Source organism: Geotrypetes seraphini, chromosome 13 (assembly GCF_902459505.1).
Source record: "Geotrypetes seraphini chromosome 13, aGeoSer1.1, whole genome shotgun sequence".
NCBI lineage: Eukaryota > Metazoa > Chordata > Amphibia > Gymnophiona > Dermophiidae > Geotrypetes > Geotrypetes seraphini.
Window position 1 is genome coordinate 33299907 of NC_047096.1, and position 26875 is coordinate 33326781.

Here is a 26875-nt window from a genome sequence, read left to right on the forward strand (position 1 = left end):
GGAACCTGGTACCCGCAAGCTATAAGATAAGTTTGCTGTTTGTATCCTACGTTTAAACGCATAAAGAGAAAAAATAGTTTAGCCTTAGTGGCACCCAAAGACAACAGTCTAAACATCTATACCAGGGGTAGGGAACTACGGTCCTCGAGAGCCGTATTCCAGTTGGGTTTTCAGGATTTCCCCAATGAATATGTATTGAAAGCTGGGCATGCAAATAGATCTCCTGCATATTCATTGGGGAAATCCTGAAAACCCGACTGGAATATGGCACTCGAGGACCGGAGTTCCCTACCCCTGATCTATACTATCTACAAATGGTGCTTTAAAATGCGATGATTGGGTGGTGAGTCAGTAGTGTTGGGGATCACCCCTGTTATTGTCTCGATGACTCAGCACAAAAGCTACCAAAAGTTCAATCTTATCACTGGCATTTAAAAAAAAAACTCCACAGAGAACTTGCTCCATATTTCAAGAAGGTCCAAACCACTGTGTACAGGAAATTAGAAAAACACTTATATTTAGCTGGAGAATCAAACACTGAGTTCAGAGTCCCCAAATGTTCACTAAATCTTCAAGTCTTTAAATCTTCAGTAGCTCCAGATGTTACGCTGCTCCAGAAAAAGAATTCATAATCCTGACAAGGGTCCTTATGCCAGTGATAAGACCGAAGAAAGTCAGAAGTTTCTGTGTTTGAGGCTTTTTTTCTCCACGTTTGTGACTGCTAGATATGCTGTAGGTTCCTTCCACTGCCTGGCTTGGTAACAATTGAAATATAGCTGTGACATTAGTTTTTATCTTTTATATTTTGTATGATACTTAGACCCTGTTTTACAAAGGTGCATTAGCCGTTTCAAACTAACATGCACGCATTAGCATTTAGCACGCGTGTAGGCTTAGCACGCACTAAAATGCTTAGCGTGCCTTTGTAAAAGGAGCCCTTAGTGTTCTCATGACAGTAATGAACTTCATTCTGCTGTGGATTATATACAGTGCTATTTCTCCTGGTGTAGAACAAGGTTTAGGGGGAAAAGTAAGACTAGTGCATTACAGTACTCCCCCGATATTCATGGGGGTTCCATTCCAGGAACCCCCGCGAATCTCAAAAAACCTCGAATATGGTTTTTCATGGGGAAGCCTGAAGAGGGCAGCAGGAGAGCAGCTGGAGCGCCGATGCTCCAACCGCCTCTTCCTGCACTAAGTCGGGCCTTATCCAATCAGGAGCTGCGTGTCAAGGCAGCTTGATTGGATAAGGCCCGACTTAGTGCAGGAAGAGGCAGTCGGAGCATACTGCAAGTGATTTCCTGAACTCGCGGAGCTCCGGCTGCTCTCTCCTGCCTCTCCCGCTGCCCTCTCCTTGTCGGTGGTTCGCGGTCGGAAAATACCGCGAATGACCGGGACCGCTGACCGCGAACGACCGGGGGAACTTTGAAATCTGAAACGACTTTAGGAAGGAACTTTGGATGAGCAGTGTACAAAACAATTTGGATAAAATTAAGTGTATGATGTACAGCTGACCATTGCTTGCAGGATCTCCTGTTCTTCTAAGGGCTCCTTTTATGAAAGCACGGTAGCGGTTTAACGTGCGTAATACCGCATGCTAAACTGCCGGCCGTGCTAGCCGTTACCACCTCCTCTTGAGCAGGCGGTAGTTTTTAGGCCAGCGCGGGGGTTAGCGCAATGAAAAGTCACGCGCATTAAACCCGCTAGCACGGCTTCATAAAAGTTTAAAAAAAGTAGTGGATGAAATGAAATTAGCTGACCTTGAAATGGTTCATAAGGCACTACAATGAGAATATACTGAATTCAACTTTAAACTTTGATTTGAAAGGCTTGAATGATGGTGCAAAAGGAAATAAGAACATAAGCCTACCACTTCATTACCTTTTCTTTACACTAGTGAAAAACAGTGCTATTTAGCCTGATAAAAAAATTTTTGTGGGTGGTTTTCTATAAGCAATAAGAATCTCCTTTATTGTTTCAAAGGAAAAGTGTCAACACAGAAGCTTTCAAATCTACACAGGAGATTCAGTGAGTGAAGATGTCCCTAAAGCTGTGTGAAAAGAGAAAGGTCCTCCCCTAGCTGCATAAGCTCATTCTGTTGTAATCTCAGGAGCCAAGGGATCTGAGGCTTGCGTGACCAATTAGTAGTTATGACAAATGCAGAGTCTTATAAGAGTTTTTGACCCTGGAAATTAGCAGAATTAGAAGGAAGGCACACAGAAGTCCCAAGGAACAACAAGGCAGTCTTCCAAGGGTATACAGATATCTTGAATTTTAAAAAATGTTGCACTTTTGGAGGGGGGGGGGGGTGTCTATGGCCAAAAGTCTATTTATCGGTATTCCCCCAGTAATAGAACAGTATTTCTGCTACAGTTGTGTAGAGATCATTTGTGTGATTCTTACCTCCTGCTGAGCATGTCACCGAATAGATTTTGAACACCCAGTAGGTAAGTGACAAGGAGATAACTGCTCATGGAGATGATAAGCCATATTTTTATGGCTTCCTCACAAAGCTTGAGTGCCCCTGGTCCTCCTTAATTATATGGAACATTGTAACCTGGTTGTCTGTGCTAATTATAATTCTTTATTATGACAGATTTTTGAAAGTATAAGGAGTGTATTAAATATAGTAGCTCAAAGATCCAGATGGTTTATGTGTAGTAACTTCTTTTGTCGAGAGAATAGAACTGGAGTATGATAGTGACTGACATAGGCAGCCCTGCCTGTGTTGGAGACATCTGCTGTTAAAATGGTCTGAGGAATTTGGAAGGAGATGCCCTTTCAATCTGGCACCAGGTTTTTTCACCACTCGTGCCAGGTTTTTCGTGAAAGGGGCTGCAAAGTTGGTTCCATCGAAGTCTTTATCCTTTCCATCTGTAAAAGGCATGAGTCACATTGTCAAGAGTTTCGATGTTATGTAGTAGAGAATGACACAGGGACAAATTTCTCCCCATCAATTTCACCGTCCCCACGAGTTTTCCCGTTGTCCCTGGCCCATTCCTGTAAGCTCTGCCTTAACCACACAAGCTTCAAACACTTAGGATTTTAAAGTGTTTGAGGCTTGTGCAGATGAGAATGGAACTTGCAGGAGTGGGGTAGGGACAGGAAAAGAACTCACAGGGAAAAATTTGTCTATTATGTAGTTCTGCCTAATCAGTGAATCTGGAGAAACTATGTGGAGCATCTCCTTATAAAGATTTATACGTTAAACAGCATCATTTAAATTCAGTTTGGTTTTCTACTGGGAGCCAACGATGGAGTGATGTGAACAAATCTTTTTGCTGTACATTGTATTAACTGTAATTTTTTCATCAGTTTTATCAAGATTCTGGGGCCTGTTAAAAAAAATTGTAAGCTTTTATATTGAATTATACCTGCTGTATACCACTTTGGGTTAATCTCTTCATAAATGCAGTTAATTAATCCCAATAAAAAACATTCTGGACATTAATGTAAAATTCTATAACTTCAGAAAAAAGCCAGGCAGTTGGTAAGCCTAACGTCCTGAGCTTAAGTCCCCCCCCCCATCCCCGCTCTCTAAAATGTAGAAACAAAATATGTGCAAAGGTTGACAATGGATGCGTCCCTAACAGATGCCACTTGGTAGCACACATAGCAACCAACAAGAAAATTGTGATTCTTGAAATATTTTTTTTGAGAATTAAAAACATAGAAAATTAAATAAAGGGATAAGGGAATATTAACATTCCGTGTGTGTGCTTGGCATGTGTTGTGTTCAGGGGGAGATTGTTAGGACCATAGAGAAGTAGTTATGGAGGACTAGTTTTTCAGGCTGGGGCAGTTCATGGAACATTATCAACTGCAGGCAGGGTAATTTTTGGTTGTGGGCAGTTTGTGAGTTGGGGAGAAAGGTTAAAGGGTGGGGGGGGGGGATACCTGGAAGTTTTATACATATATATACAGTGGTACCTCAGTTTACAAGTGCACCGGTTTGCGAGTGTTTTGCAAGACGAGCAAAACATTTGCAAACTTGATTTGCGAGCGCCCCCCCCTGTGAACCAGCAACCCCCCCCCCACCCCCACCGCCGCGACCTGAGGTCCCCCAACCCACCCGAACCCTCTTCTTACTTTGATGTAGCCTCCGCACCTGCACCAGCATGTCCTGTGCTGTGCCGGTGCCCAAAAATCTGCCTCCGGTGCTGGGCCTTGAGCATGCGCAATGCTCAAGGCCCAGCACCGGAGGCAAATTTTCGGGCACCGGCACAGCACAGGACATGCTGGTGCAGGTGCGGAGGCTACATCAAAGTAAGAAGAGGGTTTGGGTGGGTTGGGGGGACCTCAGGTCACGGCAGGGGGGGTGCCTGATGGCAGCGGGGGGGGGGGGGTTCCGGTTCACAGGCCTTCGGGGGGGGCAATGCAGATTCTCGGGGGGGGGGGGGGGCAGCGCTGCTGGCCTCGGGGGGGGGGGGGGTGGAGGGTGGGAACCTATCAAAGCGAGTTTACATTATTTCCTATGGGGAAACTCGCTTTGATAAACGAGCATTTTGGATTACAAGCATGCTCCTGGAACAGATTATGCTCGTAATCCAAGGTACCACTTATATATTTATATATATATATATAGATATATATATTTTAGAGTGGGGTATTTAGGGCTGGTTTAACAGTTGCAGGGGACATAGTTGAAGGTGAGGCAGTTTGGGGCTGGAGCAGTTCTGAGGAGGGTTATGTATTCAGGATTAAAGTAACTTTGGATTTGGAAGAGTAGTGAATGCCACCTTTTAAACTGTCTCGTCCGGTTCATTGCTATATTTATCTTTTATTAAGATTTTCTAAACCTCTTTATCCAACACACAGGTTATGATAGTACACTAACTAAACGGTAAAAGAAAAAAAGAAATCCATAAACTGTGGGACCTGGGTTGGCCACTACTGGAAACGGGATACTGGGCTTGATGGACCTTCAATCTGTCCCAGTATGGCAATTCTTATATTCTTACTGTCTGCGTGCTTTCCCCACTTGTTCGGTTTTTTTTCTGCATGAGTAGTTGTTGGTCAATGTTGTTTTTATGCTTACAAACTCTCTGTTATGCATGCCTGTAAAAGTGTCATACAGACATGATAGCAGCTCTCAAAATGATGGTGATTATAATACTAATTAACCTTCCCAGTGCCTGGCTTCCTAGCTGTACTGTGGGACTTTATAGTTCAAACAAAAGCAACTGTGATATTTCAAACAGTTCAGCAAGCTTGGACATTTACAAACAAAGCAAAATATATCTGCACACTAAGCAGAATCTCTGGCTAAGACACTCTGCGTAAATCTAGAATCTGGCTTACAGAATAAGACACCAGCAATTTTATGTAAACACTTTAATATAGAGCAATTAAAGAACAACTTTTCCCTTATTTACCATTTTGTATTTTTTACAGCTAAATTAATTTATATAATAAAAGATATTTTAGGACTTGGTTCAAATGTTTCATAGGGATTGCTGACATGTTTGATGGTCAAATTCCTTAAAAAATAAATTCGGTAAATTAAATGAATCTTAGAAATAATTAAGAAAAATCAATGATTTCTGCAGTAAACCACTCCTTTGAGGATCTTTTCTAGCCATATCAATCAACAAGTATACAAGGACCTGATGTTTTAGACAAGTCTCAATAATTCTGGTTGGTATGGATTATCAAACCTTGATAAGATGGCTGCGTATTGTGTTATATATGGGATCTATAGGACTTGAAAGACACCACCACTAGGTTTTGGAATGGCCTACCAGAAAGTAAAAGAGGTGGACAGTGCAATGGGATTTTACAGATATGGTAAACAATAGTAGTAATAGGGTAGAGAAACTTGGCAAAAGGAGAACCAATGTATTAAGTATGGGAATTTATATGTTCATTTACCCAAAAAGGTGGAGAACCAAAAGGAAGACAGATGGCCAATCCAGCAGCCAAATATCATACTATATATGGGAAGGGACAGTGCATAAATGGTATGCTAAGTAATTTTACATTAATAAAAAAGATGAGGTTGTGACAGAATGGGCTCAACTCTACAAAAGAGAAAGATGTAGCAACAGATCATTCATTATAGCAAGGCTTCTCAAACCTACCATGGGCACCTACGGTCTGGTTTTCAGGATATTCCCTATGAATAAGATACAGTTGCAAATATTTAAAATCCAGTTTATACAAATTGAGTACATGCATAACTGGCTGTGGGATCCCCAGGAAAGGTTTGGGAAGTCCTGCATAATAGATAGTTCAACATGTGGCCCATAAGGCATTTGAACTTAGAAAGGAGCCACAGCAAGATACCACATGTGATCCTGCAATACAGTCAATCGCTGGGAATGCTTTCTAGAAGAGCTCAGCCTTGGTTACAGCACTTGACGCCCTCTTACCCCAGCTCTGATTTTTTACTCTAATTTCTGATTTGCCTCTAATCTCAAACAACTTAAAAATACTAATTAGCCTCAACGGAAACACTTTGAACCTATGCTGTAATTGTTTGCACTGATGAAATACATTTTTGCTGTGATCAGTTATTGATATAACAAAATTGCTTTGCACTTAACAGTAAAAATCATTTTTTAACCATAAAGCATTTTTTATGAAGAGCAAAACAGTATGAAGTTGCATGCCTACTGGTCTGTTTTGCTACATGTTCAAGTCTCTCTTATGCATTACAAATGTGCATTAAAGCTGCAGTGTTGATATGCCATCGCTTCCCCAAATGTACAGCTGTGTTTTAGAGGCTCCACAGCATGGCCACCGCTTTGCAGATGCCCACGTCATGATAATTGAAGTAGCAGAGGCCTGCAAAAGTCACCGCAGACATCCCAAAAAGGCCAACATTGGCCAGCTTGACCTTCAGGTCCCCATGGACATAGTCAGTCAGCACCTGGCCTAGGCCCCTGAAATAAAGGGGAACAAAGAAAAGCCTTTGATAAAATACAGAGAAATGACCTGGCCTTTACCTACCACCACAGATGCATACAGAAGCTTGTAACGCGGCTTCAACCACTGCATTTTTTGCAAAATTATCCTTCACAATTTTGGTTGAAAGGCTGCAGCATATCAACTTCACAAAATCAATCTCATGCTACTGTACATAAAGGCTGCTTGATTTTTGCTCTTCATTTGAATGGAAATCATTCAAAACTATATACAAAACATACAAGGAAATAACTTAATAAAGCATTTTCATATGTAAAGCATGTTTCACATAAGGAAAAGGACCCTTATAGAAGAGTGCAGCTGATGAGATGTGTGTACTCATATAGGCACTTCCACATGCAGAGCCAGGGCCACCGCTGCAATCTATATGCACATTTTATAAAATATAGGGTTCATTTTCAAAACACTTAAGACACACAAAGTGCAGTAGGATTCTATGGCACATTGTGTGTAAGTCAGGGGTGGGCAACTCCGGTCCTCAAGGGCCAGAATCCAGTCAGGTTTTCAGGATTTCCCCAATGAATATGCATGAGATCCATTTGCAAGAATTGCCATACTGGGACACACGAAAGGTTCATCAAGCCCAGTATCCTGTTTCCAGCGGTGACCAACCCAGGTCACAAGTAACCTAGTAAGATCCCAAAAGTGTAAAACAGATTTTATGCTGCTTATCCTAGAAATAAGTAGTGGATTTTCAAGTTTCCTTTATATTTTATATACCATTTATCAGACGGGTATCTAAACAGTTTACAATAAAATGAGATTTAAAAAAATAAAATATCAAATTAAGATATTACATATCTAGTGTTAAAAGGTACAGGGGCATAATCAGACTGACATACATGAAACGAGGGGAAGATGAGTTAATAAATACATCTAGATGAAAATAAAAGGAAGGCACGTGGATAAGGTGAAATACATTAGGGTAGGACTCGCTTCAAAAGAAGCGTTTTGATTTTCCAAGTTACATCAGTGAATTAATTGAGAGAGCTGGGATTAGAGAGTATAGGAATCGTTAAACAGGAAAGCCTTGAGTTTAATTTTAAATTTTACTACAGTTTTCAAGTTGGATATCCAATATAGGGGAATTCCACAGAGATGGTGCAGTGACCTAAGTCCATGTTAATAATGGCTTATGGACTTTTCGTTTAGGAAATTAGCCAAACCAATTACTTTTACCACATTCTCTGGCAATAAATTCCAGAGATTCTCTAACCGGCACCACTTTTTAGGTGCTGGTAAGTGCTCAAGATCATTAAAAAATGATGTTTAAACAACATTTTTAACCGAGTTTCAAAGGTGTCTGCCCCTGCCTAAAAAATCAGCACCAAAAATAACACCTCTGTAGGTGCTTTAGGCTGCCTAATGCCACTGTGGGCATGGCTAAAGCCGGAAGTGGCATTAGGCAGCCTAACGCGCATGATTCACAACGGGGGTGTCCAACCTGAGGCCCTATGAAGTATTTTGTGCGGCCCCAGTCAAGGGCGATGCAGTGTTTTCCTCTGCTGCCCTCAGGTGTTTACCGTCTTGCCGACTCCCTCCTCTGTCTTGCTGCAGCATTTGCGCGGACCCAGAAACATTTTTTTTCAGCCAATGCAGCCCAGGGAAGCCAAAAGGTTGGACACCCCTGATTTACATCAAAGGTAGGCACCAGAAATGTAGGCCTGGAAAACCCTATCATTGCTTGGGGCACAACTCTGTACCCGGTGCCAGTTACAGAATCCAGGCCTACGTGAAGAAATATTTCCTCTGTTTTGTTTTAAATTTACTATTTAGTAACTTCATTGCATAGCCCCTAGTCCTAGTATTTTTGGAAAAGGAAAAACAAATACAAATCTCATGCTTATTTATTCCAATCCACTCCGTGTTTATAGACCTCTATCATATTTTCCTTTAGCCATCTCTTCTCCAAGCCAAAGAGCCCTAGCTGCTTTAGCCTTTCCTCATAGGGAAATTGACCAACCCCTTTATTGACACCGTTCTCTGTATCTTTTCTAAGGCAACTGTATCTTTTGCGAGATGCGGCAACCAGAACTGCACACAGTATTCAAGGTGCAGTCACACCGTGGAGCGATATAAAAGCATTATAACATTCTTCTTTTTTGTTTTCCATTCCTTTCCTAATAATTCTTAGGATTCTATTTGCTTCTTAGCTGCCACTGCACACTGAGCAGAGGGTTTCAATGTATCATCAACAATGACACCGAGATCCTTTTCCTGGGTAGCAACTCCAAATGTGGAACATTGTACCACATAACTATAATTTAGACTCCTCTTTCCCACAAGCATCACTTTGAACTTGCTCTGGAATCTAGTCAGGTATTTCTGACCTGGGTTGGCCACTGTTGAGAGCATACTGGGCTTGATGGATCTTTAGTCTGTCCAAGTATGGCAACTCTTATGCTCACATGAAACATCATCTGCCATTTGGTTTCAGTCTCCTAAGGTCATTCTGCAATTTTTCAAAATCCTATTACGATTTAACAGCTCTGAATAACTTTGTGCCATCAGAAAATTTTAATTATCCCTAGATCACTTATTTATTTAGAATATGTAGAAATAAAACTAAGACAAAGAAAAAAAAAATAATACCTTTTTTATTGGACTAACTTAATGTGGTTTTGAAGAAGTCTTTCATGAGGTACTTTGTCAAATACCTTTTGAAAATCATACAAAATATCAACCAGCTCACCTTTATCCATCCCTTCAAGGAAATGTAGTAGATTGGTAAGGCAAGATATGCTCTGTAATTTTGTTCTTTATAATAGTCTCTACCATTTTGCTCAGCACAGACATCAGGCTCACCAGTTTACAATTGCCCAGCTCACCTCTGCAATCCTTCTTAAAAACAAGAATTTTACATAGGCACACTTTTACAAAACTAACCTCAAGATATTTACCATTAATAACATAACATAAAAACTCACTTGTATACCACAAATCCCATTAAGTTCTATGTGGTTCACAGAAATTAGCAATACAAATGAATAAACAACTTCCAAAAGATTCTATTAAAAAAATGCGTCTTTAAAGCACGTCAAAATTGTTGATACGAATTTGAAAGTGTAGATCTGCGAGTCAGATCCCTAATCCATGAGGTTGCCTGGAAGGACACCAATCAAGCCTTCAGGTATGTAAACAGAGTATGACAAAGAACTGAAGATGCTACAAAGAGAAGCAGGCGTACTAAACAAGATTATTAAAACATTAACCTTCCTAGATATTTAAGCAAATGCCTTAACCACAGATTTTAACAAAAGGGTTCAAAAATGGTCATGTAATCAGGGTATCTGTCTCCTGCACAAAGTGTTAACTTGGCCACTGCAACATTGTACCAGTTTTCACATGTAAGAGATTTTGTGTTGCCTCAGCACCCCGAGGTTGTGAGTTAGATCCCAGCCTGCTACTGTGACTCTGGGCCATTGCCCCAGGTACCACACTTAGATTGTAAGCCTACCAGGACAGTTAGGGAAAATACTTTAGAGTACATGTAGCTTGTAATCACTCATTTGCTTCATTACTTTATACCGTCTTGAACTGAAAAGATTTGACAGGATATAGATAAAGCTATTATTATTATTCAAAGTGTAGTGTAAACTGCTTTGGGTGAATCTCTTCAAGAAAAGGTGATTAATAAATCTAAATAAATAGTACACAAAGCTTACCTTCCCTATTTACAACTGAAGTAAAATCTAGGCAATTCAAATTACATTAGCTTTAACTACTCCTTCCTAAATGGTACTTACAAGGAACAAAATTCAAAAAAACCTCTGCAAATAAGACGATTGATTTTCCCATAGGGGAAAAATCTCCTTTGAAATTTGTCTCTCTTTCTCCCTGTGTGGGGAAAAAGGAGCAGGGTGAGGGCTGCAGTTAAAGCAAACCCAGTGACAGATAAGAATATAAGAAGTTGCCCCCGCTGAGTCAGACCAGAGGTCCATCTTGCTCAGCGGTCCGCTCCCGCGGCGGCCCATCAGGCCTAGTGCCCGAACAGTGGTCCCTGATTTATTTTGTAACTTACCTCTAATCCCATCCCTATAATCTACCTTTACTCTTATCTGTACCCCTCAATCCCTTTGTCTTCCAAGTACCTATCCAAAGCTTCTTTAAACCCCTGTAGCGTGCTCCTGTTTATCACATCCTCTGGTTGCGCGTTCCATGTATCCACCACCCTCTGTGTGAAAAAGAACTTCCTGGCGTTTGTTCTAAACCTCTCCTCTTTCAATTTCTCTGAGTGCCCCCTTGTACTTATTGATCCCCTTAATTTGAAAAATCTGTCCCTGTCTATTTTTTCTATGCCCTTCATGATCTTGAAGGTTTCTATCATGTCTCCTCTAAGTCTCCGCTTTTCCAGGGAGAAAAGCCCTAGCTTTTTCAGTCTGTCAGTATATGAGAGGTCCTCCATGCCCTTTATTAGCTTAGTTGCTCTTCTCTGGACCCTCTCAAGTATCTCCATGTCCTTCTTGAGGTACAGCGACCAGAACTGAACACAGTACTCCAGGTGCGGGCGCACCATAGCACGATACAGTGGCAGGATGACTTCCTTTGTCCTGGTCGTGATACCCTTCTTAATGATACCCAACATTCTGTTTGCTTTCCTTGAGGCTGTGGCACACTGCGCCGACGCCTTCAATGTTGTGTCTACCATCACTCCCAGGTCTCTTTCAAGGTCGCTCACCCCTAGCGCTGATCCCCCCATTTTGTAAGTGAACATCGAGTTTTTTTTCCCCTATATGCATGACCTTGCATTTCCCTATGTTGAAACTCATTTGCCACTTTTTGGCCCATTTTTCCAGTGTTGTCAGATCTTTTTGGAGATCTTCGCAGTCCTCCATGTTATTGACCTTGCGATATAGTTCGGTGTATCCGCAAATTTAATAACCTCACATTTTGTTCCTGCTTCCAGGTCATTAATGAATATATTGAATAGGAGCGGTCCCAGCACCGACCCCTGTGGAACTCCGCTCGTGACCCATTGCCAGTCTGAGTAATGTCCCTTTACTCCAACCCTCTGTTTCCTGTCCGCCAGCCAGTTTCTGATCCATTGGTGGACCTCCCCTTGCACCCCATGGTTCCATAGCTTCCTTAGTAGTCTTTCGTGTGGCACCTTGTCGAAGGCTTTTTGGAAGTCAAGGTAAATGATATCTATGGATTCCCCTTTATCCACCTGGCTGGTTACCCCCTCAAAGAAGTATAATAAGTTCGTGAGGCATGACCTGCCCTTGCAGAAGCCATGCTGGCTCGACTTTAGCTGCCCATAGTTGTCGATGTGTTCCCAGATGCTGTCTTTAATCAGCGCTTCCATCATCTTTCCCGGGACCGAGGTCAAGCTCACCGGCCTGTAGTTTCCTGGGTCTCCCCTTGAGCCTTTCTTGAAGATGGGCGTGACATTTGCTATTTTCCAGTCTTCCGGAATCTCTCCAGTTTTTAGGGATAGGTTGCATATTTGTCGAAGTGGCTCAGCTATTTCGTTCCTTAGTTCCTTGAGTACCCTTGGGTGAATGCCACCTGGCGATTTGTCGCTCTTTAGCCTATCTGCCTGAGGACATCCACCTTGCTCACCTCTAGCTGGACCAGATTTTCATCCTGCTCTCCTTTTACGATCTCCTCGGGCTCCAGAATGTTGGTTGTGTCCTCCCTCGTGAAAACTGACGTGAAGAACTTATTTAGCCTGTCAGCTATCTCCTTTTCCTCTTTTACCACTCCCTTTCTGTCCCCATCATCCAAGGGTCCCACTTCCTCCCTTGCTGGTTGCTTCCCCTTAACGTACCTGAAGAATGATTTGAAGTTTGTTGCTTCCCCTGCCAGTCTCTCTTCATATTCTTTTTTTGCTTTCCTAACCACTCGATGACACTCCTTTTGGTGTTTTTTGTGTTCCTTTTGGTTCTCCTCTGTTTTGTCCTTTTTCCATTTTTTGAATGATGCTTTCTTGTCACTTATCGCCTTTTTCACTGCATTTGTTATCCACACTGGGTTTTTTGTTCTATTTTTTTTGCACCCTTTCCTGTACTTGGGGATGCACAGGTTCTGTGCTTCATGCACTGTGCCCTTGAGTATGGTCCAGGCATTTTCTACGGACTCCATCTTCCTTGCGCTGTCGTTGAGTTTCTTTCCCACCATTTTCCTCATGGCATCATAATTCCCTTTTTTGAAGTTAAGTGCAATCGTTGTAGTTCTTTTCACCTTTGATGATCCAATTTCTAGCCTGTACTGGATCGTGTTGTGATCGCTGTTTCCTAGTGGGTCTAGTACCGCCACCTCCTTAGCGGGTCCCCCTAGTCCGTTGAGGATTAGGTCAAGAGTGGCATCACCCCGTGTTGGTTCTGTGACCAGCTGTTCCATGAAACAATCCCTCGTGACCTCAGGAATTTGGTCTCCCTCATGCAGTTTGAGTGCCCAATACTCCAGTTTATTCCCGGGTAGTTGAAGTCTCCCATCACCACCACACTTCCGCTTTTGCATACCTGCCTCAGTTCAGCCTCCAGATCCTGGTCGATTTCTTCCGTTTGTCCAGGTGGGCGATAGTACAGACCCAATTTTATGTCTGCTCCAGTTCCTCCTGGTAGCTTAACCCATAGTGATTCCAAGTCGTCCGCCCTGGCAGAGTCTCAAAATTAGTTCTCCTGTGATTTCGGTCCTAACAAAGGATCTAAGAATCATGAAGGCAGCACTATAACATGTAAGTAGTTCCAAATAGGGTAGAGTTTGAAAAATCAGTGGAAGCAAATCTGGTTTAAAAGTTTCCAAATATGTGGATGATCCCTTTGGTATAGCTTTCATAATCTTTTGAGTTCAATCATCAAATCCCAATATCATTATTATTGTTAATCTCTGCAAAGTAATTTTTAAATAGAAACGTCCAAGCCTGCTTGACCAAGTGTAAAGTCCACTGCAGGGAAGTAAGAAAGCTGCCTTTCGTTTCTCCGTGGTTTTCTCAGCACTTACAGTAAGAATAGTTTTTAAAGCACCTTCAAAATTATGTACTAACATTAAAAGGTGCTTGGTGGACAGGTTCACAGGTCTGTTTCTTTCCCTCTTTTTGATGTTTGCTTTATTTAAAAAAAAAAAAAATATATATATATACAGTGGAACCTTGGTTTGCGAGTAACGCGGTTTGCAAATGTTTTGCAAGACAAGCAAAACACTTGGCAAACTTTTGTCTCGCAAACTGAGCATTGCCCTGATAAACGAGCACTTACAGCTGCAGGAAGCGCCGCTTCAAGGGAATTCCTCTTCCATCTGCTGGTCAGCCTTCCACGCCAGATGCCTTCTGCATGTTGGAGAGTCTCTATCTGAGCCTACACAGCTGAGTGCCGTCCCACCTGCACGCTGCATATGATCACGCACAACGTCAATCATCGGCTGCATGGGCTCTCATAGGCTCTCCAACATGCGGAAGGCACCCGGAGTGGAAGGCTGACCGGCGGAGTATAAATTCTTAGTTTTGCCCATGTGTTCTTTTTAAAGTTTAGCAGTGTCTGCTGCTTCCTTGACAAGAGACCAGTTCATTCTTAGCTGAATTAGCAAAGAAAACAAAACAAAAAAAGCTAAAATTTGAGCGGGTTCAGGGGTTCTTCAGCGGTTGGCAAACAGAAGAGCCATCTCCTCGAAGCGGCACTGCGGGGTTTTCCAGTGGCTGGTGGACGGAGGAGGCGGACAGAGGAGACGGCGCTGCAGCACCCCTGGGCCATCCCTCGCCATTTCCTCGGCACCTTTTGGGGTCTGGAACGAATTGTCAGCGTTGCCATTATGGCCTATGGGGAAAGTTGCTTTGATATACGAGTACTTTGGATTACGAGCATGCTTCTAGAACGAATTATGCTCGTAAACCAAGGTACCACTGTATATCATTAAACTGCCCTTTAAGCCCAATGCCACATCAAAGGAATATACAAAATTAAATGTTAAGGACAGTAAAACAAAGTGCATAAAGAAAAAACAAGGCAGCAACTCAGTTATGATTTCACAACACTCTTCAAACTTTTACACACTGAATCTTAACTGCCAAGAACCTAATGTCAACTCAAGCTTCTGTTCACTCCCTCGGTAGTATCGTACTCAATTGCCAACATGGGGGAAGTCCACAGCTGCACTGACAACCAGACAAGGCTATTTCACAGAGGCATGGAGAGTCCCCCACTGTACTAAGCGATAAAACAAAGGACAAGTTCAGCCAAACAATAGGGCAGTCCATGACCATTCAAACTCAGACAGTATAGGGCAAGTTCATGAGGGCAGTTGCCAACAGTGCTGTGACAGGTTGCAAATTGATTTTGCAGAGCTGACTCAAGGATAGTACACCTCAATTTATACACAAACCCCTGGATTCTGTAAATGGCGCCAGACGCACGTCAATCAAACTTATGCGCCATTTACAGAATCGTAAACTTAAGTGTCGGAAATATAGGCAAAGGTTTTAAAGGCCTACATTTCAGGTGCCTAAGTTTTTAGAGAATTGCACTTAGCAGCACCTATGTCATGCTCCACCCATGGAAACACCCACTTAGGCATTAGGCACCTATCATCCAATTCATTTTTTTCCCCAATTATTGAGGCTATTAAGGGTATTTTGCCAATTAAGTTAGGCACAGTTTATAGAATCTGGCCCAAATTCTTGGAACAAAAAAAGTACGGTACACAAAAAATTAAACAAAACTTGGGGAAAGCCACCACTTATCTATGGAGGTAGCAAAAATGAATTGTTATTTAGCAAAAACTTATTTATATAAATATGGATCTACTCTTTGGGATCTGCTGTGATCCAAGTGAGCCACTGTCAGAGACAAGATAAGGAGTCTAATGGACCCTTGGTCTCGCACTGCATGATATCAAGCAGGCTCAACTGAGATTAGTAATGAGGTCCGCTTTTGATAAATTGTGCTTACTAAATTATTTAAAATTTGTTTTGTCCCTTAGCAATTTTCTCCAGTGGTATAATCGTTAGTCCTTTTTAATCTGGATGAATGAACTTCTTTGTATACTTCCAACTCGTGCATTACAAATGATTCAGGACTCTGCAGCTAAGCTATTAGCAATAAGGCCCTTTCACTAAGCTGCATAGTAACTGGCCTTAGTGCACCATTACACAGTGCATTTTTAGATCCAGGGCACCAGGATTAATGAATACTGAAGTGATACCAACATACTGTGGACAGTGCACGTTATTTATTTTTACACACTTATCACACTTTTGACATAGCGTTATTAGTGGGAGTGTTTCCCCATTTAAGTTGGGTCACAGATTGCAGCATCATCAGTTGCAGGTCCGCATCTGTGGAGAAATCTGCTCCAAAAAAAAATTACTTTTTGTGTTCTGCAAGAAATTAAAAGCTTATACAATGAATCTGGGAACTGGGACACTGCGCTGCGTAAATCCCCCAAAGCAGAAAAAAGAAAGTACCTTGCACAGTTTCAAGCTGTGAAAGTGTGTCATAATCAGAAAGAATGCACTCAATAAGGCATTTTTTCAGTACTTTATACAAGATACCTAGAAATGATGAAATTTTCTGGAAACCTCTTCCGGAACTAAGTTTTTCATGTCTGTTTTATGCAAATAAAGTTGTTGTGCCAGAGTTTTACCACAGTTAAAAGCAGAGTTGCATGCACCTGCACAGGGTCTTCCTGTTTCCTAATATCATGCACTGTGGCCGATCTTTGCCATGTGAAAAACCTGACATTTCTAAGAACCCACTATTCTATTTTGCTGATGATGGCAAAGTGCCCTGTAGAATAAACAAGTTCCCTATTTATAACAGTGTGAGTCATTCTTCCCTTTTCAAATACACCCTATTATGTCTCCTATTGCAGAGTGAACTAGCTAAGCAGCTTGAGGATTCTTATGTACCAAGGTCTTTGGGGGGAATGGCAAGGAGTGGAGGAGGTAGCCTAGTGGTTAGAGCTGCTGCTTCAACACCCTGGGGTTGCGAGTTCAATCTTAGCTTTTCCTTGCGACTCTGGGCAAGTCTGTGAGCCTGCTCAGACAGAAGGGAAAATACTCAAGAGTACCTGATTTCTATTCAATGTATTGTAAACTGCATTGGGTGAATCTCTTCGTGAAATCTAAAATAATAAATTAAATAGTGTCCTGCTGGTCTCAAACTACATCAGTGGTTCTTAAACCTATCCTGGGGGACCTCCAGCCAGTCGGGTTTTCAAGATATCCCTAATGAATATGCATGAGGCAGATTTGCATATAAGAGGTGACTTGCATGCAAATATTCATTAGGGATATCTTGAAAACCTGACTGGCTGAGGGTCCCCCAGGTCAGGTTTAAGAACCACCAACCTAGATTTCTCTGCTTGCTTAGTGTACTGAGTGAAAACTATCTAAAATTCAGATTAAATGAAATGCATCCAAATATTCTTAAAATGGACTCCCCTTAGGATGATTTTTTTTTTGGGGGGGAGGAGGCAGGAAGAGATATAACATAATAAGCACTCTGACCAAAATATATTTTCTGAGAATTCAGGACAAATCACCTACCCTACTGTCAACAATTCACCCTAGTTACAAACATGCATACTTCCTCCCATTATTCCACAACCTGCATTCCTCATACCTTGCTCACAAATTGGGACAAAATTAAATGTTTCCAGGATCTAAACACCACTACATGCCACACTAGTTTTAAAAATAGGATGTTATGTTCAGGGACAAATTCTCAGTGGAGTATGTACTGTGTGCTCAAGTGTTTGCCAATATTTTTATAATATAACGGTACTCAAAAAAACGAGGGTAATCAAATTATCAAAGATGATATTTAATATATGCACTATCATTGATCACCTAAAAATATTTTATAAGTCTCAAAATATGTTCAATTCATGAATATGACTTATACAAAGTGAACATTCAGACCCACAACTTTATCCCAGTGAACAAAGATCACGGAGTAGCTGTGCAGAGAGACCATCATAATGTTCACAGTCTCACCCACCAGAACCAGTACAGAGCATACACTAAACCAAATCTGTGCTGGCTGACTTGCAGTGGGTACGGGGGTTCCCTGCTGCAGCTGCTCTTACCTGATCGTGGCAGGGGAATTCCCCTCTCCTCCATCAGCTGAGCATCAGGAACTCTCCAAAGCCGCGATTCTGTAACCAGCATCCAAGTTTGTTCTTGGGTGCTAGTTACAGAATCGCAGCTTTGGGGAATCCCCAATGCTCAGCTGATGGAGGGGGGAATTCCCTTGCCGCGATCAGCTGCTACAGTCTAGGCAAAGATAGGCGGCTGAAATGTAAGCCAGGGTTTTCCAAGCCTACATTTCATCTGCCTTTCTTGGCGTGATTTGCAGCTGGGTAGCCACTTTAGATCGACTAACGCCACTTCGGGCATTGGCCATGCTTAATTTGGCGTTCCACAGCCTAGAGCGGCTACCTAGCAGCATTTCCAGCCGCCTTTTATTTAGGCATCAGTAGGCACTTTAACCCTGCCTTTTCTGACTGCATTTTTCAATTACTTAGGCATCGGCAGGGTGCCTACTGACGCCTAAATTTAGGCACTGGTTATAGAATTTCCCCCTAAGTCACTTCAAGATGTGTCATAGTACCTCAGGTCTCAATGTTACTTAACTTCTTAGGGTTGGAGTCATCACAATATCTTTCATTTCCTATTTCAAGTGTAGTAACTGACAGCTCAGCAAAAGGTTTTAATGATTAATGTACTCATTTCCTTTAAAAGAGAAATCTGAGGGTTTTTAATGGATAGGGAAATTAACATTATGCTAGCAGAATCTGCCAGGTTTGTAAAACAAAAAAAAACCCAAACAAACAGAGATGCCATCAGAGGTAGATCCCAGAGGCACAGCCTACAGGCAGAACAGTACAGGGAGGACTTGCCCACAGTAACACTTACCAGTGGCCATGCAGAGTAAGAGCTGCGGCCAGCGAATAATCTGCAGCGGGACCAGGGAAGTAATAAGCTGCAGGGAGAAGACCAAGCAGCACAACACTGACAACTCTCTCACTCGTCCAGTGCAGAGACGCGGCCTTCGAACCACCAGCTGTGATATAAAACAAGATTCACAATACATTATATATTCAGAGCGACTCACAAAGTATCATTTACATTCGCAAAGTATTAATCTTCTTACTTAATGTTCTGCCCTAACTGGACTTACATTATAGCAATTAAACCCCCAGAAAACACACACAATAAACCTATTTCATAAATAGTAACGTAGTAAATGACAGCAAATAAAGACCTGAACAGTCCATCCAGTCTGCCCAATAATTACATGCATTATAAATTCATGATTAAATTGTCTTTTCTTTGATATTTCTGTGCCTTGGACCACAGAAATCTGTCCAGTACTGTCCTTAGATTCCAACTACTGGAGTTGCCATCAAAGCTCACTCCAGCATATCCAAACCATCTCGTTATTTGTGGGATACAGACAATAAAAGTTTGTCCAACACTGTCCTCATGTTCCAAATTACTGGAGTTCCTGTGAAAGCTCTCCCCAGCCCATCCTAAACTGAATTGCCATATATAGACACAGACAGTGCAAGTCTGCCAAGAATTAGCCTCAGTTCTTCAATTTATACCATTTATTTTCTAATTAGAGATCCTCTGTGTTCATCCCACCCATTTCTGAATTTCATCTTCGTTTTCATCTGCACCATCTCTCTCCGGAGGGCACTCTAAGTATCAACCACCCTTTCCATGAAAAAGAGTTTCCTAACATTACTCCTATGTCTAGCACCCCACAACCTCTCTAGTTTTATCATTTTCCTGTCATTAATACCTTTCAAGTATTTAAAACATCTGTAGCAAAACTCCCCTGTCCCTCCTCTCCTTGAATATACATATTCAGGTCTTCTAGTCTCTTCTCATACGTCTTTTGGCGCAAAGTAACACAGTAAACATAGTAAATGACGGCAGATAAAGACCTGAACGGTCATCCAGTCTGCCCATAAGTTATACTCATTAAAAAATATATTATTAGATTAACTTGTCTCTTCTTTGATGTTTCTGGGCCATAGACTGTAAAGTCTGGTATTGTCCTAGGTTCCAAATGCTGAAGTTGTCGTCCAAGCTCACTCCAGCCTATCCAACCATCCCGTTGTTTGCAGGACATTTACCATAATGTCTGGCCAGTAACATCCTTCTGTTCCATATTAGTGGAGTTCACACTGATGCCCACCCCAGCCCATCCTACACAGAATCACCATATATGGAACACAGACCATGCAGGTCTGTCCAATACCGGCCTGACTTCTTTACTTTACATCCTTCATTTTCTTATGTTCCCTCCCCTTCGTGGTATGGAGTCAGTATCTCTTACCCACGGGCCCTCCCAAAGCAGCAGCAGCAGCGATCGGCCAGCAGAGGCTGTGATGTAAACAGGCTGCTTGCGGCCAGGGCCATTCCTCTGCATTCAATTAAAATTTTAAACGCAATTAACCATGAGATTAAAAGTAAGATTTTTTTTTATTCCCACTGCAGCTTACTTAAAGCTCTATTGCCCAGAGTCACAAGGTACTGTGGTGCTTAATCATCCTTATACATTTTAATTAAAATGCAGTACTAAAAAATTAAATAGAAAGTAAGATAAATACCAAATGCAAACAGAAAAATTACAAATTAAAGAATCTAAAACAGCATGCAGAATAGCTATGAACAACAGCCTTCATCAGCAAGGCAAGCCTAATTTATAGTCACATACCCAGGATGGGAAGCCAAAATAAAAAAAGGACCAATTTAGATAAGATGCAATATCCTACATATAAGCAAGCTTCTCGGACCGACAGTTGGGATACATCCTTTGCAGTGTAAACTTACTTTGTATTGAGGAAGGCATATTGCAAAAAAAAAAACACAAAAAACAGGCCATTACAGATACCTACCATGACGATTTGGAGAAATGTTAAACTGAGATGTCAGAGCAGGACAATTCTGAAGACTCACTGCAGCAAACCGATGTCTGGTCAAAAGATGTCTATTGAGGAGAAAGGCTAAGGGATAAAAGGAAAAATGAATTTGGGTATCCAAGTGTAACTAATTCAAAATCATCAACTAACTAAGAGGACAGGGGATAAACTTTCTCTACAAGGTGGTGCTGAAAAGTTCTCAGCCCAACTAAGAAGGGAATGAGGTGGAACCCGTGAAACTTACAAGTTATTTCACATGTTCACCCCTAAGTTCAACACACTTGGCATATTGTGTCTGAAGTTTCTGTACCCCTTCCAAAAAATACTCTGTCTGGTCATTGAAATACTGCTCCGCTGCTGCAATCAATCACTTGAAACTTGTCACCCCTTCAAACTCGTTTTAAGGTTTGGAAACAGAAAATAGTCAGATGGAGCAAGATCTGCTGAGGAGGGTGGATGGTCTATGCACTGAAACCCCAACTGTGTCAAACATCCATCGTTTTGCCAGCCTTGTGAGCAGGTGCATTGTCTTGCAAAAAGAGAACTCCTTTCCGCAGCTTCCCTCTCCTTTTTTCTTTCAATGCCTCCTTTAATTGGCACAGCAAGTTACAGTAGTATTCTGAAATAATTGTTTGGCCCCTTGGAAAATAAGTCGGTCATTACAACAACTTCCTGATCCCAAACACTGTGGCCATGACCTTTCCTGCTGATTTTTGGGTCTTGAATTTCCTTGGCCTTGGAGAACCTGAATACTACCATTGCATAGACTGTTGTTTTGTCTCAGGATCATAATGGTGTACTGTAACCATGTTTCATCAACAGTAATTAATCATTCCAAAAGGTTGACACCAGCTCACTGAAAATGCTGCAAAATCAACTTGGAAGTGTCCCCCGATGTCGTTTCTCGTCAGCATTCAAACATTTGGGCACCCACTTGGCCGACTGCTTCTGCATACCCAGCTGCTTGTGGTTTATAAACCCAACACATTCCCTGGATATTGGTAGTGTCTCAACAATTGTTTTAGCAGATTTGCCAATCTGCCAAAATCAGGTCAACAGTTTCAGGGGTTGACACCGTTTGAGGCCTCCCAGACCTTGCTGCATCTTCGGTCTCAAAATCTCTACACTGAAAATTTGCACACCACTTCTTCACTGCGGAGTATGATGGGCGTTTGTCACTCAATGTTTGCATCATACATTATGGATTTTTGGGGGGAGTTTTCTTCTGCAGGAATAGGAGCTTCATGATGGCTCAGAGTTCCACACTTTCATTGACATGGTTCAATCAATGATCTGAAACAATGTAAAAAAACATAGAATTATGATTCTGCAAATTGGAACTCAGGAAAATAAAATAACACTATTTTCAGCTATAGTGGCAAAATAACACTCAGAATTTAGGAAGTTGGTTGGGCTGAGAACTTTTCAGCACCCTCTCATATAGCCATCCAAATGAGTTTATAATACCTATTTTTTAAATAAGCATTTTTGTACATACATGATTTTCAGTTAAATAACACAGAAAACACAACCTCTGAGGGGGGGCCGATCGGGGGTTCTGGGGGGGGCGGATGTTGGGGGGAGGGGGTTTGTCGAGGGCAGGAGGGCCTGGGATCCCTCCTGCCCTTAATGTAGTGGGGGTAGGGGGGGGGGGTCGCCTGGGCCAGGAGGGCTTGGGCTCCCTCCTGGCCCGATCGAGTCAGGGGGTAGGGGGGTCGCTTGGGCCAGGAGGGCTTGGGCTCCCTCCTGGCCCGATCGTATTGAGGGGGTCGCGGCTGCCGCGGGGCAAGATGGCTTGGGCTCCCTCTTGCCCCGATGTTGTGTGTGTGGAGGGGGGAGTGATCCATCGTGGCAGGAGAAATACCTCATCTCCCCTACCGCGATGCCATCACACCTCTACCGGAACTGCTGCGGGTCGCGGCAGTTCAGGTAGAGGAGTGATGGCATCACAGTAGGGGAGATGAGGCATCTCTCCTGCCGCGATGGTTAGGTTGCCGGGCTGCTGAACTAATGGCGCCAGCAGCCATCAGCTCAGCAGCCCCTTTTTCGGCACTTAGACCTGGTTTTATTTCGTCTAAGTGCAAAAGGTCTAAGTGCCCACTAGGCAACATTTAACTGTTTTGGTTATAGGTGTTGTACGCCTAGGTGTAGGTCGGCCCACCTCCCGCCCACTGCCTGCCCTCTCCCCTCCTCTAAACACACCTCTTTTCTCTCTGTGCATTTAGAGGCAGGGGAAAGGCCTAAGTTGGTTTTAGATACATCTAAAAACCAGCTTTGGTTATGGGTACTTGGACGATCAGGCATTTTGATCGTCCAAGTAGCCACTTAGGACACTTTTTAGACGTTGTTGTTTTTTTTTTATTATTACCCTTGTCTAACTCCCCTCCCCAGACGAAAACACTCTGAAAAAGTATTATTAATATACAATCTGGCAAAGGGGGAGCTATACGAGGTTTGAATCATTTGAATAAATCCAGAACCAATACCAAACCAATCCATCGCTTGATACATAAAAGTCCATTCTACACAATCGAAGGCTTTCTCTGCATCCAAAGACAGAGAGAAGGCCCGATCATCCATAACTTTTGATAGATTTAACATATGTAACGCCAATCTTGTATTATTAGAAGAATGTCTTTGAGCAACAAACCCCATTTGGTGCATTCCAATGATATAAGGGAGAGCCTTAGCTAAGCATAAAGCCAGTATCTTAACCAATAGTTTACCATCTACATTAATCAAAGAAATAGGCCTGTAATTTGAAACCAACATAGGATCTTTATTTGGCTTCGGCAAAACGATAGTCAAGGATTCTGCCATAGTACCTAATATGCAACCTTTAGTTAGTTGAGCCTGATATAGATTTAGCAAATAAGGTAATAGGGTAATTTGAAATGCTTTATAAAATTCTACCGTGAAACCATCACCACCTGGTGCGGATCCAGCTCTAAGGGACTTCAATGCTGTTTGCAATTCCTTTATCAATATGGGCACTTCGAGACTACATTTTATATCATTGGTACTTTAGATTACTGCAATTTGGCCCATCTTGCTGGTCAGCACAAAAATTTATAAAGATTACACAAAATTCAGAATGCAGCAGACCATTTGATTTTTAATTTAAAGTCAGATCATATCACTCCGTACTACAAAGAGCTTCATTGGCTCCCATTTGAGGCCAGAGTATTGTTTAAATTTGGGACCCTCTGTTACAAAGCTCTCCACGGTCAGGCACCTTGGTATCTACTTAATCAATTTACTCTCTTTAATCCAGATCGCCTACCATGAGTTTCATCATTATTTGTGTTTCCTTCTGAATGAGGCTGTATCTATAAGGAGTTTTTACAACGACTCTTTGCCTATCAGGCAGCCAGCTTCATAATGTGTTTTCGCTCTCATCTTCATATATGCATTTAGAAAATTACTAAATCAATCCTATTTGTGAGATTTTTAGGAAATTAATTGATAATGGCTATTCTGCAGTTCACTGTGCTTCTACAGTCTCTTAGCTTTGTGAACTGCATTGATTTGAGAAGTTTTGCAGTCTAGAAATGAAATGTTGTTTGTGATGTTCGATTTGTCGTTTGTATTATGTGAATTTCCTCCAATTGTCTTCGAGTAGAGCTCCAGGCTCGTTCTAGCTTGCGCCATTCTCTTTTATAAGTTTTTCAGTTCTGCAGAAAACCAGAGAATTGGTTTTCTGCAGAATTACCAATTCTAGGTAATTTCTTCTCAATTAGGGGGAGCATGGAGTCTAGTGTAGTCCCTATGGAGTTCATGCAGTTTAGGTCAGATTGGAGTTGTCTGGAGAGATGATCCTATTCTTTCCCATAGTAGTTGAGTATCTATCTTCCCTCAAGTTATAATGGCCTTGCCCATCTGATGTGTGTGTCTGCGATTTGGTTTGCAGTTTAGTAGTAGTAGTTTAAGATAAATCTGCATAAATAATGATTTGACCCAACTATATTAACTTGTTTCTTATGTTTCCTATTCACTTTAATTCTTATAGCTCCTTGGAATAATACTTGGCCACACCCCATTTTACTAATGATTCTCACAGTTCAATTTTAACTACTATCCAGCTTTATGCATTAATCAGTCTGATACCTTCAAGAGGCTCTGAAAAGAATATGCTCTGTAGCTATATGAGTATGCTCTACCAGTGGCGTAGTAAGGGGGGAGGGTGGACTGCTCCAGGCGCATCCCTTCTCCCTCTAGATCTTTGCCAGTGTGAGCAACTTCTCCTGCCTGCTGCTTGCATCAGCCTGGTTCCCTTCTGAATTACTTCTGGGTCATCAGAGGTAAACCCAGAGCAAGTGCGAGTGGCATGCTGGAGAAGCCATTTGCGCTGGTGAAGATTTACAGAGGTACATGGGGGGAAGTGAGAGCACGAGTGAAAGAGGGGGGGTGAGGAGGTGCCACTGCCCCGGGCACCTCCTACACTCACTAAGCCACTGTGCTCTACTCATACTTTACATGCACTAGGATAAAATCTGTCTTGCATCTCAAATGACCAGCACAACCATGCCCTTTTTCCCATAGAAGTTATAGAAGTGGTAGGAACTCTCAATGGCCACGAATTTGGTCTTGGAGAATTAGATGTACAGTGTCGGCATCTATGAGACAGACTTGGTTCTTTTTGTTGCATAGAGCTCTTTTGACCCCAGTACGTTTACAAAAGTTTGATAGCTCTAGATCTAATAAATGTTGGCACTGTAATCTAGAAGCAGGGACTTTGGATCATCTAATTTTTTATTGTCCTTGTATTAACGCCTTCTGGAAGTCAATTTGGTCTCAAATTAATTATTTTCTAGAAAATCCAGTTGCTATGTCATATGATACAATTTTGTTTGGAACAATGATGAGAGCAAAGAGTCAAATTTCAGCAAATAATAATAAATTACTAATGATTATGACAGGAGTTGCCATTCAGAATATAACTAGAAATTGGAAAGATTATACAAGACTTAACTATACTTTTTGGTGGAATTCTATATGTTATATTTATAAAATGGAACGAATTCTTGCTATGCAAAAAGGAAATTATAACAAGTTTAAAAAAATTTGGGGGCCATTGATTGAATATTCGAATGATTAGACACTTTTTTTTTTATAGAAGAATAATATGATATGGGATTGCGAGAGTATAATGTGTGAGATTCAAATAAAATATTGATATGTGTGGAAGGGAAGGGGGGAGGGGGGATAATATAAGATTTAATATTATATGAAGTATACAAGTGAATTGTATGAATATTGAATGATTATTGTATACTTGTTATGAGATATGAAAATGAATAAAGAATTGGAAAAAAAAAGAAGTGGTAGGAACTTATCAGACATTTTCAAGTAGTTTAAACGCTAATGGTACCTCAAACTAAGTTTAACAGAAAAAAAATGAAATTCTTTTAAATAACTACATTTAAGTAATCTACCTCAAAAAAAAAAACAACCTTGGCCAAGCTCTCAGGTTTTCCTAAGCCATAAAACTGACATAGGCCACCCCTGCCTTGCAGCTTTGTCTGCAGTGAGAAATACAAAACCACAAAGTGACAAAAGCCAAGAACAAACTGCCGTCAGTTGTTAGCAGAGCTACTAAGCGCACCCCTTGGCCCTCCACTATTAGTACTTTTATATACTGCCTACCAATAGAGATTTAAGCAGTTTTTACATTCAGGTTTTCCCTATCTGCCCTGGTAGGCTCACAATCTACCTAACACCTTCTCTTTTCCGGCCCCAGCGGAACTCACGTGCAATGCCCCGAGAGCAACACCAACTCAGCCTTCCCACCGACGCCATTACACCACCCCTCCAAGGTCACCAGCCGCAACCCGGAAACATATTGCCCCGCTACCAGAAAATAGGTCACTGAAGGCCTTACCCGAAGAAGGGGGAAGAAAAAGTGTTGGAAATCAAGCTCGCTTTTACCAGCGCCATGAAGTTTGTTGAACTAGCAATGAAGAATGCAAATATGTATGATCCTTAAAGAAACGTAAAGCATTCCTTGCCCGGACGCCTTATGTCTGCAGATAAGAATCCGAACTCTCTCCCCCCCCTCTCCCATCGCTAGAACCTA

General features: G+C 41.8%; 1 protein-coding gene across 1 annotated transcript; it reads right to left on the minus strand.

Moving 5' to 3' along the window:
• Nucleotides 1-5291: 5291 nt before the first annotated feature.
• SDHD (succinate dehydrogenase complex subunit D) lies at nt 5292-26666 on the minus strand. Its single transcript, XM_033918587.1, has 4 exons — nt 26550-26666; nt 20776-20883; nt 18782-18929; nt 5292-6884 (listed from the first exon to the last, which is right to left on the minus strand). Exons 1-4 carry the CDS (start codon nt 26596-26598, stop codon nt 6719-6721), a joined length of 471 nt encoding a protein of 156 aa, XP_033774478.1. The 5' UTR covers nt 26599-26666; the 3' UTR covers nt 5292-6718.
• Nucleotides 26667-26875: the final 209 nt, after the last annotated feature.

Coding starts and splice junctions, on each gene's coding strand:
- SDHD (XM_033918587.1), bottom strand. CDS start 26,598: ATGGCGTCGGTGGGAAGGCTGAGTTGGTGTTGCTCTCGGGGCATTGCA. Junction 20,884..26,549: donor TTGCTCTCGGGGCATTGCAC/GTGAGTTCCGCT, acceptor TTTATCCCTTAG/CCTTTCTCCTCAATAGACAT. Junction 6,885..18,781: donor CTTACTCTGCATGGCCACTG/GTAAGTGTTACT, acceptor CCTTTATTTCAG/GGGCCTAGGCCAGGTGCTGA.